Raw genomic sequence first — 21,421 nt, forward strand, 5'->3', positions numbered from 1 at the left:
GGCGACACTCCAGGAGTAAAGACGGTCAAGAGAACGCTGAAGACAGCGCTCCAGGACACGTGTACACTGCGCGCTGCAATAGATGGTAAAATCGTCCACGAAAAGGGAGCCTGATACATCAGCTGGGAGGCAATCCATTATTGGATTGATCGCGATGGCGAAGAGAGCGACGCTCAAAACTGAGCCCTGTGGCACCCCATTCTCCTGGCGAAAAGTGTCGGACAGGACAGAACCCACACGTACCCTGAACTGTCGATCCATTAAAAAGGAACGAATAAAAAGAGGGAGGCGACCGCGAAGGCCCCATGTATGCATGGTGCGGAGAATGCCCGCCCTCCAACAGGTGTCGTAAGCCTTCTCCAAATCAAAGAACACAGCCGCGGTCGGTACCCTGAACTGTCGATCCATTAAAAAGGAACGAATAAAAAGAGGGAGGCGACCGCGAAGGCCCCATGTATGCATGGTGCGGAGAATGCCCGCCCTCCAACAGGTGTCGTAAGCCTTCTCCAAATCAAAGAACACAGCCGCGGTCGGGCGCTTCCGCAAGAAGTTATTCATAATGAAAGTCGACAAGGTAACCAGATGGTCAACAGCAGAGCGGCGCCTACGAAATCCACATTGTACATTGGTAAGTAGGCGTCGAGACTCGAGCAGCCAAACCAATCGAGAGTTAACCATTCACTCCATCACTTTACAGACACAGCTGGTAAGCGAGATAGGTCGATAACTGGAAGGCAAGTGCTTGTCCTTCCCCGGCTTAGGAATCGGGACAACAATAGACTCACGCCAGCAGGCGGGAACATGTCCCTCAATCCAGATGCGATTGTATGTACGAAGAAGAAAACCTTTACCCGCAGGAGAAAGGTTCTTCAGCATCTGAATATGAATAGAATCAGGCCCTGGAGCGGAGGACCGTGATCGGCCAAGTGCGTTTTCGAGTTCCCACATGGTGAATGGGGCATTATAACTTTCACAATTCGAGGAGCGGAAGTTAGGTGGCCTAGCCTCCTCTGCCTGTTTGCGGGGGAGGAAGGCAGGGTGGTAATGAGCGGAGCTCGAAACCTCTGCGAAAAAGTGGCCGAAGGCATTGGAGACAGCCTCAGGGGCCACAAGGACGTCATTCGCGACCTTCAAGCCAGAAACTGGTGAGTGGACCTTAGTGCCAGATAGCCGGCGCAAGCTACCCCAGACAACAGAAGAAGGAGTAAAACTGTTGAAGGTGCTTGTGAAAGCAGCCCAGCTGGCTTTCTTGCTTTCTTTGATAATACGACGACACTGAGCACGTAATCGTTTATAATTGATACAATTCGCCACTGTAGGTTGGCGTTTAAATGTGCGTAAAGCACGTCGACGAGCACGTAAAGCGTCTCTACATGCTGCGGTCCACCAGGGAACCGGTACGCGACGTGGAGAAGAAGTAGGGTGAGGGATGGAATATTCAGCAGCAGCGAGAATGACTTCCGTGAGGTGTGCGACCTGACGATCGCAGCTTGTGAAGGTGTGATCCTGAAAGGTTGCCCTGGAAGAGAAGAGCCCCCAGTCTGCCTTGGAGATGGTCCAACTAGAGGAGCACTGAGAGGGGGTATGCTGCAGGAGATGGATAACACACGGGAAGTGGTCGCTCGAATATGTATCAGAAAGTGCATACCACTCAAACCGGCGTGCAAGTTGGGGAGTACATATAGAGAGGTCTAAATGGGAATAGGTGTGAGATGTGTCCGAAAGAAAAGTAGGGGCGCCAGTATTGAGGCAGAGAAGATTGAGCTGGTTGAAAAGGTCTGCTAACAAGGAGCCCCTCGGGCAGGATGCTGGAGAGCCCCAAAGGGGATGGTGGGCATTGAAGTCTCCAGTTAACAAAAATGGTGCAGGTAGCTGAGCAATAAGTTGCATCATGTCTGCCCTGGTAACGGCAGATGACAATGGAGTATAAACGGTACAAAAGGAAAACGTAAAAGTGGGGAGAGTAATGCGGATGGCAACTGCCTGCAGGCCGGTGTGCAACGTGATGGGATCGTAGTAAATATCATCCCGGACCAGCAACATAACCCCTCCGTGAGCTGGGATACCTACCACAGGGGGTAGGTCAAAACGCACAGAGGTGTAGTGTGCCAAGGCAATTTGATCACATGGGTGTAGCTTCGTTTCCTGGAGGGCTACGATGAGCGGACGGTGCAAGCGGAGCAGCAACTTCAAGTCCTCTCGGTTGGAGCGAATGCTGCGAATATTCCAGTGAATAAGTGCCATCGTAAGAAAAGGAAGATGAAAGAAGGGGTCACCTCGAAGGCCGCTGAGGGCCTGGCTTCGAGCGAGCGCTGCCGCCGCTATCAGTAGGCGGACAGTCATCGTCCATTGGGTCTATAGGTTCATCGGCCATCTCGGGAGGATGGCCGGGAGGGGGAGCTTCCTCCGCCGGTGAACGGCCAGATGTACGGCTACCAGCGGCGCGGCCAGGCGAAACAGATGACGGCCTGGGGTGGCAACCGCTGGGTGGCGCAGGAGAAGAAATGCGCCGTGGCGGAGAAGGAGAACTGTGCTTCCTATGAGCCTTTTTGGAAGGACGTTTGGTGGAAGTACCGGTCGAAGGCTGGGAGGTCGAGGTACGTAGGAAGTCTACACGGGATGGTTCCTTCTTGAAGGCCCGTGCATCGGACTTCTGGGTCTTCGTCTTAGCAGAAGCTGATGAAGGGGCTGGTGTCTGTGGGGTGATGGGAGGAAGAGGAGACGTCGACCGCGCGATCTTAGCACTGGCCGAACGGACGACCGTGGTGCTGAAGGTCAGATCGCATGTCTGGGTTGCTACCTCCCTGGTAGTCCGAGGAGAGGCGAGGACATTACTGTATTTCCCCGCTGGGAGCAGCATGGGCTTCCTACTAGCCAATAGCTTGCGAGCAGCCGAGATGGACACTTTCTCTTTGACCCGAATTTCTTGGATACAGCGTTCTTCCTTATAGACAGGACAGTCGCGGGAGGATGCGGCATGGTCACCCTGACAGTTCACACAACGAGGAGACGGAGGTGGACAGTCACCCTCATGGGCATCCCTGCCACAAGTGACACATTTAGCCGCATTGGAACAAGACTGTCGAGTGTGATTGAAATGCTGACACTGGTAGCAGCGCGTAGGTGTCGGGACATAGGGGCGAACAGAAATAACCTCGTAGCCCGCCTTGATGCGCGATGGCAGCTTAACACTATCGAAGGTCAAGAAAAGTGTCCGGGTCGGTACAAGGTCATTGTTGACCTTTTTCATGACCCTATGGACAGCCGTCACGCCCTGCTCAGCGAGCAAAGATTGAATCTCCTCGTCAGTCAATCCGTCGAGGGAGCTAGTATAGACTACACCACGAGACGAATTCAAAGTTCGGTGGGCCTCCACCCGGACAGGGAACGTGTACAGGAGTGTGGCACGAATCAGTTTCTAGTAATAAGGTACCGTTACGCAACCTGGTACAAGATTTGACAGATCCGGCTATGGCATCTACGCCCTTCTGGATAACGAAAGGGTTGACAGAGGAAAAATCCTTTCCGTCCTCAGATCGAGAAACGACGAGGAACTGTGGGGCAGGCGGTAGAACTTTTGTCACTGGTGGCTGGTCACGTTTCCGTTTTTGGGCAGGAGTCGAGAGAGATGGAGTAGAATCCATTGCGGAGGAATCCCTCATGATTGCCAGCGTCTCCGATGGCGCGCTCCTTCCTTGTGGGGACCCTCTCAGAGGGCACTCCCGCCTTAGGTGAATGTTCGCACCTCCCGAGAAACAGACGGAGGGACCAATCGGCATGGTCAGAAGGTATCAGCTCAGGCAATCACCCCTCCCCGGGCCTGGCCTTTACCAGGGGGTACGCGCGTGCCTTACATGTCTACCCAGGGCGGGGAATTACGCGTTACCCCGTCACCGGCTACGCGTGCGAACGCGTGGGTCGGCCTTCAGGCACGCACAGGGAGGAAGGAAGAAGAGGAAAAAGAAGAGAGAGAGGGAGAAAGAGGACAGACTGTCTCAAACGCCGAGGCGGAGACCAGAGAAGTCAAGGAGAAGAAGGCAATGAGAAGTCAAGTAAAAGAAGGCAATGAGAAGTCAAGTAAAAGAAGGCAATGAGAAGTCAAGGAAAAGAAGGCAATGAGAAGTCAAGGAAAAGAAGGCAATGAGAAGTCAAGGAAAAGAAGGCAATGAGAAGTCAAGGAAAAGAAGGCAATGAGAAGTCAAGGAAAAGAAGGCAATGAGAAGTCAAGGAAAAGAAGGCAATGAGAAGTCAAGGAAAAGAAGGCAATGAGAAGTCAAGGAAAAGAAGGCAATGAGAAGTCAAGGAAAAGAAGGCAATGAGAAGTCAAGGAAAAGAAGGCAATGAGAAGTCAAGGAAAAGAAGGCAATGAGAAGTCAAGGAAAAGAAGGCAATGAGAAGTCAAGGAAAAGAAGGCAATGAGAAGTCAAGGAAAAGAAGGCAATGAGAAGTCAAGGAAAAGAAGGCAATGAGAAGTCAAGGAAAAGAAGGCAATGAGAAGTCAAGGAAAAGAAGGCAATGAGAAGTCAAGGAAAAGAAGGCAATGAGAAGTCAAGGAAAAGAAGGCAATGAGAAGTCAAGGAAAAGAAGGCAATGAGAAGTCAAGGAAAAGAAGGCAATGAGAAGTCAAGGAAAAGAAGGCAATGAGAAGTCAAGGAAAAGAAGGCAATGAGAAGTCAAGGAAAAGAAGGCAATGAGAAGTCAAGGAAAAGAAGGCAATGAGAAGTCAAGGAAAAGAAGGCAATGAGAAGTCAAGGAAAAGAAGGCAATGAGAAGTCAAGGAAAAGAAGGCAATGAGAAGTCAAGGAAAAGAAGGCAATGAGAAGTCAAGGAAAAGAAGGCAATGAGAAGTCAAGGAAAAGAAGGCAATGAGAAGTCAAGGAAAAGAAGGCAATGAGAAGTCAAGGAAAAGAAGGCAATGAGAAGTCAAGGAAAAGAAGGCAATGAGAAGTCAAGGAAAAGAAGGCAATGAGAAGTCAAGGAAAAGAAGGCAATGAGAAGTCAAGGAAAAGAAGGCAATGAGAAGTCAAGGAAAAGAAGGCAATGAGAAGTCAAGGAAAAGAAGGCAATGAGAAGTCAAGGAAAAGAAGGCAATGAGAAGTCAAGGAAAAGAAGGCAATGAGAAGTCAAGGAAAAGAAGGCAATGAGAAGGCAAGGAGAAGTCAAGGGAAAGAGTAAGGAAGACAGTGAGGTGGAGAAGAGCGAAGAAAGGAACCAACAAAAGGAAGGAAGAAACGAGAAGTGAAAAACCAAAAAGACCACAATTATAGGTCGTGGAACCGTCCGTCTCCGGACGTAGGCGCTAACTACCCCCGTGAGGGGGATGGACTCCTTTTAGTCGCCTCTTACGACAGGCAGGAATACCTCGGGCCTATTCTAATCCCCGGACCCGCAGGGGGGACTTGGGAAGGTGACATGAGGCACCCAATGGTGGAGACGTATTTCTCCCAACACTCCTCCTTCCATTGTTTGGATAAGGTAGCGAACACAGGCACGGAGACGTTTAAAAGCTATGGGGTGCTTCAGGGAAGGGTGCCACTTATGCCACTGTAGAGGTTGCCGATTCTCCTTAGTTGCTTCAGCGACTTCTGGCGACCACCAAGGGACTGCCTTACACTTTGGGCAGCCTAAAGAGCGAGGAATCGTGTTTTCTGCTGCAGAAACAATTGTGCTAGTCACCTGCTCAACCATCACATCGATGTTCCCATGTGGGGGGAGATTCAGCGGTGACAGCAGAGGTGAAAGTTCGCCTTGTTCGAAGCCCATCTGGGCAGACATCCGTGTGCTTGACACTGGGGCAGTGACAGAAAGATGGGGAAGTGGTCACTACCACACAGGTCAATCATGCGCTCTCCAGTGAATAGACGGGAGAACTCCTGGGCTGCAATTTGATAAATCAATGGCTGAGTAACTACCATGAGCCACACTGAAATGTGTGGTGGCTCCAGTATTTAAGAGGCAGGGGTCGAATTGCGTCAGTAAAGTATCGACATCTCCGTCTCTGCCAGTAAGCATGGTACCACCCCACAAGGGGTTATGGGCATTAAAATCTCCGAGAAGTAGGAAAGGTTTAGGGAGTTGATCAATCAGTGCAGCTAATACATTCAGGGGTACTGCACCATCTGGAGGAAGATATACACTGCAGACAGCTATTTCCTGCGTCGCCCTTATTCTGCCAGCCACAGATTCAAGAGGGGTTTGAATAGGCACATGTTCACTACAGACAAAGTTTAGGACACAAATGCAAACTCCATCTGACACTCAATTATAGTCGCTACAGTTCCTGTAACATCCCTTATAGCCGCGGAGGGCAGGGGTCTGCATTGCTGGGAACCAGGTTTCCTGGGGGGCAATGCAGATAGTAGGTGTAAAGCTTAACAGTTGCCGTAGCTCAGCCAGGTGGTGGAAAAAACCACCGCAATTCCACGGAAGGATGACATCATGAGACTGGGAAGGCATGGAACATTCAATGAGGCAGTTTACGCCTCAGAGTCACCTGCTGCTACTGATTTATTGCCTGAGCAGTCTATGTCTATTGTCTCTGAGAGTCTGGCGAGATCTAGGTCCTCAGCGGACACCAAAATCTCCACCCCATCTTCAGCCACAGAGCTTGTAGGTAGCGGTGGTGTGGGTGCCACCGCAATTTCTTTGGTCTTAGGGGGTTTTCTTTTTGGATTTCTCTCGCTGCTCCTCGGGTTTCCCTGGCTGGGAGGACTTCACTGGCTCAGTCTCCGGGACTGAGGATGACCATGAAGCCTTACGACCAGCTGCTTTTGGGCCCTTCAATGACTGGCAGGTGTCGTCTTTCCCACTAGAAGAAACCTGGGAAGGGAGTGACCCAAGGGACCCCTTCCTAGCGAGAGAAGCTGAAGAAGACTTACGCTTCTCCAGATTAGAAGTGGGGACGGACGGACGTCCCCGATGGTTGGGGGGTGAAGTAAGTGGTGCAGGAGCAACAGGGAGGGAAATGCCCCCCACCATCAAGGGGGCAGGTGTAGTCTTCTGGCTCTGGGAGGTGACCTGGGTTGGCAGAGCTGATGGTGCCAAAACTGTTGTAGCGGCTGTGTAAGATGATGTCATACGCACAGGATACAGGTGTTCAAATTTTCTCTTAGCCTCAGTGTAAGACAGTCGGTCCAGGGTCTTTTACTCTACGATTTTCCTGCAGCCAGGCGAGCAAGGCAAATGGTGCTCTCTACAATTGACACAGATGGGAGGTGGGGCACATTGAGTATTGGGGTGTGATGGGTGTCCACAATCTCGGCACGAGATGCTGGAAGTACAGTGGGAAGACATATGGCTGAACTTCCAGCACTTAAAGCACCGCATGGGGGGAGGGATATAGGGCTTTACACCACACCAGTAGACCATCACCTTGACCTTCTTGGGCAATGTATCACCCTCAAAGGCCAAGATGAAGGCACCGGTGGCAACCTGATTATCCTTCGGATCCCGGTGGACACACCAGACGAAATGTACACCTCACCACTCTAAATTGATGTGCAGCTCATTGTTGGACTGCAAAAGAAGGTCTCTGTGAAATGACAGCCTGCACCATATTTAAGCATGATGGTTACAGAAACATCCCCCAGCTTGCCACAAGCAAGTAACTCCGATGACTGGGCAGAGGATGCTGTTTTGATCAAGACTGACCCAGATCTCATTTTGGACAAGCCCTCCACCTCCCCGAACTTGTCCTCTGAATGCTCAACAAAAAACGGAGGCTTCATTGTCATGAAAGATTCCCCATCAGCTCTCGAACATACAAGGTACTGGGGTGAATAAGATCTGCTGCCATCCTCAGCCTGACATTCCTCCCATGGTATGGCCAGGGAGGGGAACAATTTGGGGTCGTACTTCTGTGTGCTGAATTGAGCTCATGGTTGCTTAGAGACTGCTGATGTTTCACCACCAACAAGAGACGATGGACTACACTTCATCGCGCATCATCTGCCCTGATGTACCCACTCCGACCAGGGGTCCTCACCACGGGCGCCACCCAGCCACAGCAAAGGCCACCTGGCCATTGCCGGGAGTCCCGATGCCTCAGGGCATACGTGGGGAGTTAATGGTGAAGGCATCAGCAGAGCAATCCCTGTGTGGTCAGAGGGCTACAACGAAAAGGGTACATGGCAGCCCCACCACAACAGACCGGCTACCATGCTGGATATCAGGTGCAAAGAAGTCCACGGTCATCATCAAAGCAGAAATCGACACTGCGTAGTGCATGGTGGAAAACGCACCCAGGAAGGTGCCCTCACCCAAAATGTGAAGAATGGGCAGGACTACAATGCGACGACGAGAAAGTGGGCTAAAGATCTCAATGCTCGATGGACATGATGCACCTTGTAAGGCTCCCTTCCTCAACTGGCTTGCTCTTCGGGAAAATTTTGAAGAATGGAGGTCAAACCCTACAGGGGCCCATCACATAAAGACCGCAATGTGCGATACTCCTTTTCGTCACCTAGTACGACAGACAGGAATACCTCAGGTCTATTCTAACCCACGGATCCGCAGGGGGTTTTCACCTTGGTTTCGCCATGTATTGAAGACAGTCCTCAAACACCTGACAAGTCGTGCAATTTCCAAAATGCTAGTGCCGAGCCTCCGGGCCATTACAATCTACCCTTGGTCAAATAGGTCCAATAGGTCATGCATCTTCCCCATTCTACACACGGGCTGCACGCTCAACACTGATATTGCATGCACTGGTTGTGTGTCTTGACTAGCAGTCATTCCTAGCCATGTGACACTGCTATGGCCTGCATGAGTTTATATCGATAGTAGGTCAGTGGTCATAAATGTTCTGGCTGATCAGTGTATGATAAAATACAGCCACAGTTCACACGAGTAATTACACAGCCACAAATTATACTGCAAAGAATTTGGGGGTAAAAAGAAAGTAACAAAAAAAACCAGAAGGCATGAAAAAAATCATCATATAAGTGAAAGAACTACAGACAATCTTTGAAGTATGCCACAATACCACGCATCAACTAGTAATATATGGAATACCAGTAATTCTTAATAAAAAATATTGAATCTAAGGGGACAATCACACGAAAGTTAGCATTTAGGACAAGGGCAAACTAAACTCTAACACAACAAACACATAATGAAATACACAATAATATAAAGAAAATGTGTAAAGGACATAAATAGGAAATAAGGAGAAAACAGCAACATAGAAAACCTAAAGGAAGAGGCACTACACAGAAATTCATGAAAAAATAGAAAATTTTGGTATTGGTAACTAGACTGTCCAGTCTTTGAGAATTTTAATATATAGTATCATTGTACTTGTTGATTCCGCGTTTCATCACAATGTGTCATTTTCTTTAGGTGTGGACTGCTAGTTGTTAAAGATGTAATTGTTTGGTGTCATTTTCTGTTCTGTTGCAGAAATGTGATAAATAACATACCTCAAAATCGACAACTAAGTTGACACATATGTCAATTTTATTTACTGATTCCTAGGATAGCAACAACAGAAAACAGAGATGCTGAAGGAGCTGGGGATACATATTGCAAAACTGCAAATATAACACCTTGTTTGCCAAGACCTTGAATTGCCAAGCAGACATCACCTACATAGGTTGTATCTGCTTATCGATTACAAAGTACTTCATTATTCACAGTAGTATAGAGAAATGAAATTCCTAAAAAATAACAGTGCACACATCCAAAACAAAATGTAGAAAGTAACAAACCTTGGAACTGATACCTGTAATTCACCCACATAGGTCAATTCTAGTCGTCGATTCCAAGGTTTGTTATTTTTTTGTGTTTTTGTGATAGGTCTGTGACGTGCTTTCTTTTAAGATTTAAAATTTTGGAGTCGGCATTTGTAACTAAGCTGTATAGGTCAATTTTAATTGTTGATTCCATGTGCCATTATGTTATGTGGTTTTTACAGGTTGTAAATTCATCAGGTTACCCTCCATTCAGAGGCTGTTGCACGCAGTGACCATTGTTTTGATTTGTAAATAACAGATTTCAGCTATCAGTCGTCCTTTGGAATATTTATTGGCAGATCTAGATTTCGGCTAGCAACTAGCCATTCTCAACACTAAGAATACAACAGGTACCTGTTGTATTCGTAACATTGAGAATGGCTAGTTGCAAGCCGAAATCTAGATCTGCCAATAAATATTCCAAAGGACGACTGATAGCTGAAATCTGTTATTTACAAAGGTTGTAAATTGTTATTTTGTAAGGGATTGCACTTTTTCATTTCACTCTATGTGCTACTTCAAAAACATGAAACATAACAGATGATGTAATCAACAATTTGACTTTACCTATAAGCTCAAGTACTGAGACCTGAAACAAAAAAAAGTAAATCTCAAAAGAAATAACAATATGCACTTACTGATGGAAAAAAGTATGGGAAAGGTGAACTAGAATTGACCTGGGCTGTACACTTCAGTGCATGCCCAACCAAATCCATGGAAATCATACCACATTTGCAAAAAAACAGCAAAATATATTTTTGTGAGAACTAAGATTACAGATATGATTGGAGTCATGTGAACAGTCAGATTCCATACATCTGCTTTGACTCTTGACAACCTACATTCATCTTAGTAACTAGTGTAAACTATGATACTTGTTAACTATGCTTTCTATTTCACACACATCTTTTTGAGTGAGGGAAGAGGGGTTCTGGTATCGCTGTCCTCATCTGACCTGTATACAGTCTAAATGCTGTTACAGTGTACCTGTCTTCCATTGTGTACTGCAGTTGGTAACTTCATGATGCATGACAGGGTGTGGCTGACTGCATTTGTATTTGATAAAGAAAAACTATGTCATGACATTCTACACTGTAGCAAAGTCTGAGGCCGAGGTCAGATTGGAACGTGACAATTTAGTTGAGAGTTGACAAAGTCAACGCATCTCGCCATGTTCCATTTCCGGTAATTCATTACGCATTTACCACCTGCAACACATGATGGAGGACTGCACTTTTGGTGGTCAAATAAATTATTCAACTTCAATTTGGTTTTTTCTGTATTTTTTGTTCAATTTATTCCAGAGGAATTCGTGCGCATTTTTGTTGGATTTTCTGGAAGCTTTGAAATGATTACAGTTTTACCTTTTTTAGGTCATCCCTGCCCATAACCCCCTAATTCCAGCAGTTGTCCCATTAATTTCCATTCATTGGCTGCTTTTAATACTTCGCGTAATTTTTAAGTATGTGATCTTCACCTTGAAGGATGTAATTGTATTACATGTTATTTGTTGTTGTCTTAAGTAACTCTTGTAAACCACGCAGTTTACTCAAAATATGACATCATGGGTAAAAGTAGACGGGTGGAATTGGAGCTTTCTCGATTCCCTATGACTGCTAATGTTTTAACTTGCAGTGTTTTATGTTTTAAGCTGTCTAACCACATCTTTAGAAATAACAACATATCTGCAAGAAACAGCATAGTTTACGTCAGATATTAATAAAACCACAGATAATATTTAATAACAGGCCACTGTCCTTCGCATCAAAAACGAATGACACCACATGCAGCGTCACTGGTCAACGGTGGACGTGGAATCCGATGCTAGAATTGGCCCAGGAGCTCACGGGGGTGGAGATTGAAATTCATTTATTCAAAAGACCTGAATGGATTTCTGAATCCTCCCAAAATCAACACACTTAAACAAAATTTATGATATAATCATTTACTACTGAAACATTATTATCTATTGTATTGTACTGTACAGAACTGGGGACCTAGAAATGACAGGGAGGCTCTGTCCCCGCTGTAGCTCGCAGTGCTACACAACCACACAACAGGCCCCAATGTTTGCGTGGTAGAGAAATTATGGCGTACACGTACATGGAGATAGTATTTGCACAGCAATCGCTGACATAGTGAAACTGAGGCGGAATAAGAGGAACCAGCCCGCATTCGCCGAGGCAGATGGAAAACCACCTTCATCCATAGGCTGGCCAGCTCACCGGACCTCGACACTAATCTGCTGGGCAGCTTCCTGCCCAGAAAGCAGTGCATTAGACCACACTGCTAACTGGGCGGGCTTAACTACCCATAAATTAACAAAAGACAGTGTGATAAAATACAACACAACACACTGAATAAAGTAACATTACTGTTGAACATGCTTCTGCAAATACCAATGTTTATGGAAATAACTGGAATTTTAAAGCTACATAGCATCTTATTTATATTTTAGGACTTAAATTAAAAATGAGTATACGACTTCAGCACATGAATATTGAGGAAATAGATCATTCAATGCTTATCGATTACCTGTGGTACATATATTTTGTACAGAAACATGAACTTGGAATCCATGAACTACCATACAGTTTTCAAGCATTTTGGGTTAGCAGAAAAATTAGGTGGCACAGAAATTTCCCTAAGATGAATGGTTGAAAGCGACATTCTTGAAAATACTCCATTTACATAATCACCAGTACTTTTTCTCCTCAAGGGACACAGTGCTTTTCAATCATCTTTTGAAAATCTGATTTCATACGAGAGAAAATACGCTACTGTACGAGTAAAGAAGTAGCCCAATTTTGAAACTAACACGCAATTTAAAGCTGTGTTCCAGATCGACACACTAACTCGGAACCATTGCCTTTCGCAGGCAAGTGCTACCCAAGCAATACACACCACCCTTCCTCACAGGTTTACTTCCACCAGTATCCTATCTCCTACCTTCTGAACTTCACAGAAACTCTCCTAAGGAACTTTCAAGACCAGCACTCCTGTAAGAGAAGATACTGTGGAGATATGATTTTGCCACAGCCTTGGGGATGTTTCCACTTTGCAGTGGTGTTTGGGCTGGTATGAAATTTTCTGTGTTATTAAAACTGTGCCAAACCAAGACTTGAACACAGGACATTTGCCTTGTGGCTAAACTATATCTCCGCAATCTCCTCTCTTCCACGAGTAGGGCCTACTAGTATGGTAAAAGCAACACATATTGGCTCTTAATGAATTTCTTTTTGTTGGTGATTTTCTTGATGTCACTTTCAGCAACAGATGCTGTGGGAAATCAAAAATTGTTCGCACAGCATCAGACTTTAACTACACATTTCCGAACCTCTCCCTATCAAACCAGTCTTCTGCAAAGTGTTCAGAGCACACTTGCAAATATTTTGTAGGAGCGACATTGCTTGTTATTTTCTGGAGCCATATTTTGACTCTTTATTCATCTTTTGGGAAACAAAAATAGAAAATGACAATGTACAAAACTGACTCAAATAGTAGTACTTGGACACACACGAGTTTAAGAAACTGAATGAAACAGAAAATGTTAATCTGACTTTATGTATAACTTTTAGCTGCAGATGAATATAGTAAAAATGTGTATATATAAACTCACATTTTACTCAAACATACTTTAGATTTATCTAGCTCCAAAATCGCAAAAATTAACTCTGTAATATAAGATCATACAGTATCATGTCTCGATATTTTTCTCTATATGAAGTGCCTCACATCAATATCACACATGCAGGTAGACGTAAGTTGTACATACCTAAGAAACGTAATTGGTCCTCCTTTCAAGTACTTTTCCGTCCTGGCATTGACTTTTGGGTATGTTTAATGAAGAAGAAGAAGAAATCGAAAACAAGATGTTGGTCCGGGGAATAGTTTAAAATATGAGAGAAATACACACACGAAAACCTGTTAATGGAAATTTTACTCTCAGAACTTTGTCATTACATCAACTTTCTGCGGATGGACAGTGAAACGTTCGGTCTCACATTGAAAAAGAGGGATGTATGCCAAAATTTAAGCTTTTCTACTTTCCCCTCTAATGACAGTTAATCAAAATACCATAACGTAGGAACATATACCACGCATCGTCCGCAGAAGAACCGGAGAATTTCGATTTCTTTTATTTCATTGCACTCTAGTTTACGCTATGCGTCAACAGTGATTTTGTTCATAACCCCTCCCAGCGTAAAATATGGCTGGGAAATATCTGACACCTCAGCCATTTTGGTAACTGTCATTGCTGTGTTTTTTTTTTTTGGCCTTGATCGTTGTTTTCATGGTTGTGGATACCCACGATACAGTTACATACAGTGTAGTAAAATAACTTTTCACCACACATATGCGACGAACCAACACAAACAGCGTCCGCCATCTTGTCAAACTTTACACATCAAACATGCTCTATGCTTGACAAGCACATGAAACATCTCCGTTCACGGTCAAATATTTGGCAAGCATAGTTAAGTTTGACAAAACGTTTATTAGTTTCACGCACGCAGTATAATACATGGAGGTAAGAATAAGGGGAGATGGCGCTACGTATCACAGCCGTACTACGTTTTGGAGCTATGGGGGCGTGGCTCGCTGCCATGACACTCTGACTAAAACATTGCCAGTGTGCTATAGCGCTGCGTGTATTACAGTTGCTAATTGCACCATATACGCATGTAACGTCATCAGATTGGTTGTTTCAAAGTTTTTGTTTAGAATAAAATCTCGTAAAGGCGAAATTCCCCGTTTCTTCTGATTAAAAATAGTTTTTAATGTAATATTACGAATAGCTAGTCTTCAATGTAAACGATACAATTTTGTTAATTCAGTAATAAACTTGTATCAAAAACTAAATAATAGAACCCAGGGTGCGATTTGTACTTTTACAAGTGTGAGGGGGGGGGGGGGATGTCTTAGGGGGTTAGTAGAATTATATATGTTACTAGCTTGGACCGTGGCGTTACGCATGGTTAAACAGCTATTTATAAATAAATAGATGTTAATGCCGAAACTCACTATTGACGCGTATGCAGTATCAGAAAAGCCATCCTTTGTTATAAAAGTACATTATAGGTCAAGCTTATTTACAAAATCATCTACATACGGGTACAGATATACGAGGGGAATTCAAAAAGTAGAGGCAAATTTGTGAAAATGTACTTATTCTGATGATAGAAAACAAACATATTAATAGTAAGACTTATTAAAAATTTTCAGTTTACTCCAGTGTGTGGGAAATAAACATCCCACGTTGGGATGCATAAACTAAAACCAGAGGAGGGGATGGTCTGATGCAGAGGGGGGAAATCCCCCCCTGCAAATCGCACACTGATAGAAACTGAAAACTAAGTTAGCTATACCCTCCCTCCAAAGCCCCATAAATACAACTTGTTTGTAATACGTACTGGGACATTTCAGTTACGTTACACTACTGGGAAACACTGTTCATTACCACCAATATTTATTGAAATACGGTACATAGAATGGCAAATCTACACAGTGTCCTGTTTAGGCCTATACTTCACGCCAGTTAATATAGTGTTAGCTTTTAATTTGGTACATGATGAAGGCAAAGTGAGTTACTCAACACTTCGATTATCGACGATACGTACGTATTATACTGAAACGTGAACTTGGAAACTAAGAATTTAATTCTTTGAATTAAAATACCTTTTGCAAATGTTTTGGGTGTGTAGGGAAAACTGATGGTACAGCATTTTCTCGGACCCTTACTGTTGAAAGGGAAGTTCGGTCTATGTCCTCTTCTCGGAAATGCTGAGAACATATAGTGCTCCATTTAGACGCACGCCAATTCTTTCTCCTCACGGCATTCTCCCACACAGCTTTCCGACTTTCATTTTTAGGAAATCTAAAATCATACAGGAGAAAAACACGCTATAGTAAAAGTACCAATGTAGCACAAGTTCATTCACAATGAAGTTTTAAAATCACACTTAACGAGACAACTTACACATGAAATGTTATTCCCTTCGATTTCGCATCACAATCAGAACGATTCGTACATCCGAACACCACACAAGTCACCATAATTGCGCAAAATCCTTCCAAAGGCGAGCGACAAGCCTATGCACACAAACCTACAGCGGCAATGTTTTGGTCGGATTGAGATGGCTACCCTCGGCTTCACATAGCTTCGCAGCTGTGACGTCACGGCGTCTCCCTCTATTATACGTAGCTATTGCAACTGGCACCGATATCTCGTTGGTTGGCGGTAAGAGCCAATGAGCCGTAGCTGCTTGTAGGTAGATCTTTGAACGCTTCGTATGATTTTCGCGGGACCCATCTTGGTGTGTGTGTTGATGTTGTGCTTTTCTTAATTCATCGTCGCAAGGTACACTATGGATAATGTTGAACGGACTCGTGGTGTGGCAGGCTTGTGTGACGTGTATGGAACAAATTTTAATACAAGAAAAAGCTTGTACCGACATCGTACGCATTGCAAGAATATTTATGTACAGCCTAGGAAAGAAATATGTAATATTTGCGACAAGTTGGTAACAGACGTAAACAAACACATGAAGAGAGACAATTATGCGTCTGGAAAGGTAGGAGGCAAGTTGGTTACCTGTCTGTCACCATATGAATGCTGCGTGAATCTTTATGTAACTGCAAGCAGATGGCTGGGTCATAGTGAAGCGTGCTATATTGGCGAAAACATTATGGAGATATCACCAGTGTGATATCGGGGATGCGGCCTTTCCTCTAAATTTTTGAAGTAGTTTCATGAAGCACAAATAACTTATTTTAAATATTTAAGTAATGCAGGCCCTAGTTTCTCACTGTGTTGTTCCACATCCCTGAAGATTCTCCTTCATAATTGGCAGTATGAAACATGATGGATGGAAGTGCATTAATTGTGCTTACACGTTCTTTTTCCGTTGCAGTACGCTATTAAGATATTAAGCAAAAACCTGTTTTTTGTTATTTAGATGACATGTACCGAATGCAATACATTTAGATGCTCTCGGAGGCAAGAACTGATGCACCATTTGGAGTGTGTTCACCAACAGAAAATGGAGTGCAAAGAAATGACATTCAATTCTGTGGAAGGTGAGGAAACAAAAGTATAGTTTATTATTTGTATTTGCCAGATAACTGATGTTGTACATTGTTTGTATATGTAGGACTTTCCAGTGAGTTTATGATATGATTTAGTAATTATTAGTGTTCATGTTGGGTATCATTTATGTAAATATAGGTGAGAAAGTATCATAGGGTAATCAATGATTGGCAATATATCTTCAGTGTATAACTTAAACTACTCTTAAGTTGTTAATCTGGATTTGCCCCAGCATGCTATATGTTTCTAAATCTTGGTGGTGGTGGTGGTGGTGGTGACAGGCTGATCTGTAGTGTAGCCCTAGGCTTAGTTTGGAATGTTGGCATAAAGCAGTCTGACATTGATTGTAGGTACATACCACAACCATTTTCAGATTCTTATGACACATAAGTAGGAGAGACTGTCTCCATTACCATTATTTCTCAGGCACCTTGCTTATAATAATTATTAGAGAGCTGCTAATATGTTTTGATCTTACTCAGTGTTATCTTGTGTATTTCACCTAAATTATTTCCTCACAATAACACACAAATGCTGTACTTAAGTTTGTATTTCTTATGCATTGTAATTTTATTTTCAGAGTTCTTTCTGTGGAAGGAACAGATGGAAGCTGAAGAGAAGGTTTCCTTCATAAGACCAAGGGGAAAACAGAAATGTGATTATTTTGTTTGCCACCGTTCTGGATATGCTGACAAAACAGCTTCAGGCAGAAGGTTAAGGGAACCTTCCATCAAAATTGGCGGCACCTGCCCTGCCTGTTTGGTAGTAAAAAATGTGTCTTCTAACATGGTTAATGTCAAGTTCTATAGGACACGCACAGGACACAGTCTCTCTGTGGGTAGCCTACATCTGACCACAGCTGACAGGGCAATGGTTGCTGAATTAATTGCACAAGGTTTTCCTGATACTACAATTTTGAAGAAAGTGAGAGAGAGCATTCAAGTTGGACTCTTCAGAAGAGTTCATCTTTTAAGCAAACGAAGATATTAGAAATATTAGGAAAGAATACAAGCTGGACGATAGTAGTGCACACCAAGATGATGCCACCAGTGTTGATCTGTGGGTGAGACAAAAAGAGCGCTTAGGGAAAGATTCCCTGGTGATTTATTACAAAGCCCAAGGCACTGAGGATAATGGAAACAAATTATCAGAAAGTGACTTTATGATAGTCCTTATGACTATCAGCAGAAAATGGCAAAAAAATTCTGTGCAGAAAAAGTTTTGATAGACAGCACACATGGCACTAATAAGTATAAATTTTATCTGACCACACTGTTGACCGTGGATGAATTTGGTGCTGGATGTCCAGTTTCTTATTGCGTCAGTACACATACTGACACAAGGTCCATGCAAGTTTTCTTTGAGCAGATTAAAAAATGTATTGGAAACATCAAAACAAAGGTAAGAAGACAGTTTCATTAGAGAATGTATGATTCACTGCTTGCTGAAAATAACTATAGCATTAACATATGTCTTTGATTTTTACAGGTATTCATGTCTGATGACTGTGACAGCTACTACAGTGCCTGGAGTGTAGTTGTGGGCCATAGTGAACATAGGTTGTTATGTACCTGGCACGTTGATCGGGCATGGAGACGGAATATATGTGCAAAACTAAATGGGAATGCAATGCTGAAGAGTACTGTATACAAAACTTTGCACTTACAGGCAGATAAAGAGAAATTCTCAGAGCTGCTGGATGGTTTTCTTACTTCATGTGCAGAGGAGGAAGGAACTGAGGAGTTTGGCAAGTACTTTAAAGATAGATATTCATGGAGGGCACATATGTGGGCATACAGCTACAGAATTGGACTTGGCCTTAATACAAATATGTTCTTAGAAGCAAACCATAAAACTCTTAAATACTCATACTTACTGAAGAAAATAAATAACAGAGTAGATAAATGTATCCAGGCCCTGTTGCACAGAACGAGGGACTCATTTTTTCAAAGATTAATAAGGCTTTGTAAGGGGACAGAGAGAACTACACACAGTGCTGAAGTAAGTAAGAGTCACAGAAGAGGTTGTGCTATCAATAAGGAACTGATACACTGCATTGAAGATGGCACATGGCATGTATACACCGTTTCTGATCGGCCTCCATATACTGTCACCTATACAGAGAACTCTTGCGCTGGATGCCCATTGTCCTGTACTGAGTGCAAGGTATGTACACTTATTTTCAACAGTTAAATTCCTACGTGTAACAACCATTTGTGCCAATTTAAGAGATGTTAATCCACATGTGCGTATATTGTATTATTTTGTATTTCTTTTCAGATCTGTGTGCACAGTTGTATGTGTTTTTGCACAGACAATTTGATCAAGAGTAACCTCTGTGAACACATTGAAGCAGTGGAAATCAGCAAAGGAACTGTAAAGCTCCCTATGTAAGACAGGTTCTGCAGAGAGTCATATGTGCAGGAGTTAATACAAATAGTTGCTCAGCAGACTTCAGGTGCTGGCAGCACTGTTGACTACCGAGCTGCTTTGGAAAACAGGCTGACTATTGTGCAACAATTAGCAAGAAGTGCTAGCAGTGAAACTGCTGGCTCTCTCCTTGCATCATTTGATAAATTAATTAAAGAAATGAGGGCAGGCATTGCATCGCAAAAAGAACTCGTTGGTCCACATTTTCCAGTAACTTCAGCTCCACCAAATGAGACATGCAGGATTCAGAGACAGTTCCAATCAGTAAGGAAGACATGTGAAAAGAAGGAACATTCATTTGCAACACCATCCTGTGCAGAAATTGAGACCATTATACAAGACCTCTTGGGAAGTGGAAACAGTAGCTGAGACCATGTATATGCAAAAGAAAAGTAAGGAAACCATCCAATAGCTCTGAGAATTTTTTTTTTTTACTACTTCATATGCAAAAATCATATCAAAAAATTCAAATGTTGTTTGGCTATCTATCAGACTTTTAATGCTATTAGGTAAATGAACAAAGATTTTTGTGGCAGTGTAATTCATCCCTTTTCATCCCAAAGTCAGATATAACCCAGAATAGTGAAGATCATACTTTCTTTTACTATTATAGCTGTGCACTTTGCTGTTATTTTTGAATTGGGATGAATTATTAACAACAAAAAAGTTAATAAGTGCATATTTGTTTAGTGAAGGTTCCGTGAATATCCTGAGTTCCTTAAATAAAGGTCTGCAAGATGATCTTAGATGGGCTGCAGGCATTATTCTGATTTGCACTTATGTGCAATGAATACTTTCTCTCTTAATGATCAACTACCGCAAAATGTGAAAGCAGTGAATGAAAATAGGCATAGTAAGCTAATTTACTGGTATGCTAACCAAAATTTGCAATAACCCTAATAACAAGTTCGTAGACTAAAAACGAGTTACTCCCGCAAGTTTGTGCCTGCTCTGCTCCCCCCCCCCCCCCCCCCCCCCCCCCTCAAGATTTTACTTTTCGCCCCTTTGCTATTCAGATGCTGGCCATGCCTCGTAAAGTCCCACCTACCAATGCATCAACAGGAACCAAACCTATCTATGCCTGACTAAGTAGTTGGCTGAAGCAGCTGATCTAGCTGCATATTGACCCTCCTGACAGAGCTGTTCAGTTGGGCAGACAGGGTTGTAGCCTCTCCCCAATGTTATTCAATCTGTATATTGAGCAAGCAGTGAAGGAGACAAAAGAAAAATTCGGAGTAGGTATTAAAATCCATGGAGAAGAAATAAAAACTTTGAGGTTCGCCGATGACATTGTAATTCTGTCAGAGACAGCAAAGGACTTGGAATAGCAGTTGAACAGAATGGATGGTGTCTTGAAAGGAGGATATAAGATGAACATCAACAAAAGCAAAACGAGGATAATGGAATGTGGTCAAATTAAGTCAGGTGATGCTGAGGGAATTAGATTAGGAAATGAGACACTTAAAGTAGCAAAGGAGTTTTGCTATTTGGGGAGCAAAATAACTGATGATGGTCGAAGTAGAGAGGATATAAAATGTAGACTGGCAATGGCAAGGAAAGCGTTTCTGAAGAAGAGAAATTTGTTAACATCGAGTATAGATTTAAGTGTCAGGAAGTCATTTCTGAAAGTATTTGTATGGAGTGTAGCCATGTATGGAAGTGAAACATGGACGGTAAAAAGAGAATAGAAGCTTTCGAAATGTGGTGCTACAGAAGAATGCTGAAGATTAGATGGGTAGATCAGATAACTAATGAGGAAGTATTGAATAGGATTGGGGAGAAGAGAAGTTTGTGGCACAACTTGACCAGAAGAAGGGATCGGTTGGTAGGACATGTTCTGAGGCATCAAGGGATCACCAATTTAGTATTGGAGGGCAGCGTGGAGGGTAAAAATCGTAGGGGGAGACCAAGATTCAGAAGGATGTAGGTTGCAGTAGGTACCGGGAGATGAAGAAGCTTGCACAGGATAGAGTAGCATGGAGAGCTGCATCAAACCAGTCTCAAGACTGAAGACCACAACAACAACATGTAATTTTATTATGAAATATAAAAAAAACAGTTTCTTAACTGATCATTCTTGTTGTATTGGGATTAGCTGACAGAAGCTTTTGTTTTTCATAATGAGTTACAGAGAAAGAATGATGTTGTATAGCATCTCATAAGATAAATC

The 21,421-nt window shown here is 43.5% G+C and overlaps 2 protein-coding genes across 2 annotated transcripts in view; one reads left to right on the forward strand and one right to left on the reverse strand.

Annotated features, from left to right (window-relative positions):
* Positions 1–15,825, reverse strand: part of LOC126106465 (uncharacterized) — a 43,124-nt gene extending 27,299 nt beyond the window's left edge. Inside the window, exons 1-2 of the mRNA XM_049912749.1 lie at positions 15,712–15,825; positions 15,411–15,609 (exon numbers count right to left, since the gene is read on the reverse strand). Coding sequence (XP_049768706.1) covers positions 15,411–15,609; positions 15,712–15,788 — 276 coding nt within the window. The 5' untranslated portion in view covers positions 15,789–15,825. The remainder of the gene's footprint in view (positions 1–15,410; positions 15,610–15,711) is intronic.
* A 787-nt stretch (positions 15,826–16,612) lies between these two features.
* Positions 16,613–20,181, forward strand: LOC126106573 (uncharacterized). The gene is made up of 4 exons (XM_049912916.1): positions 16,613–16,811; positions 17,402–18,222; positions 18,310–18,987; positions 19,102–20,181. Exons 2-4 carry the CDS (start codon positions 18,013–18,015, stop codon positions 19,213–19,215), a joined length of 1,002 nt encoding a protein of 333 aa, XP_049768873.1. The 5' UTR covers positions 16,613–16,811; positions 17,402–18,012; the 3' UTR covers positions 19,216–20,181.
* Positions 20,182–21,421: the final 1,240 nt, after the last annotated feature.

The sequence above is a fragment of the Schistocerca cancellata genome, chromosome 10, assembly GCF_023864275.1.
Source record: "Schistocerca cancellata isolate TAMUIC-IGC-003103 chromosome 10, iqSchCanc2.1, whole genome shotgun sequence".
In the NCBI taxonomy this organism is placed as follows: domain Eukaryota; kingdom Metazoa; phylum Arthropoda; class Insecta; order Orthoptera; family Acrididae; genus Schistocerca; species Schistocerca cancellata.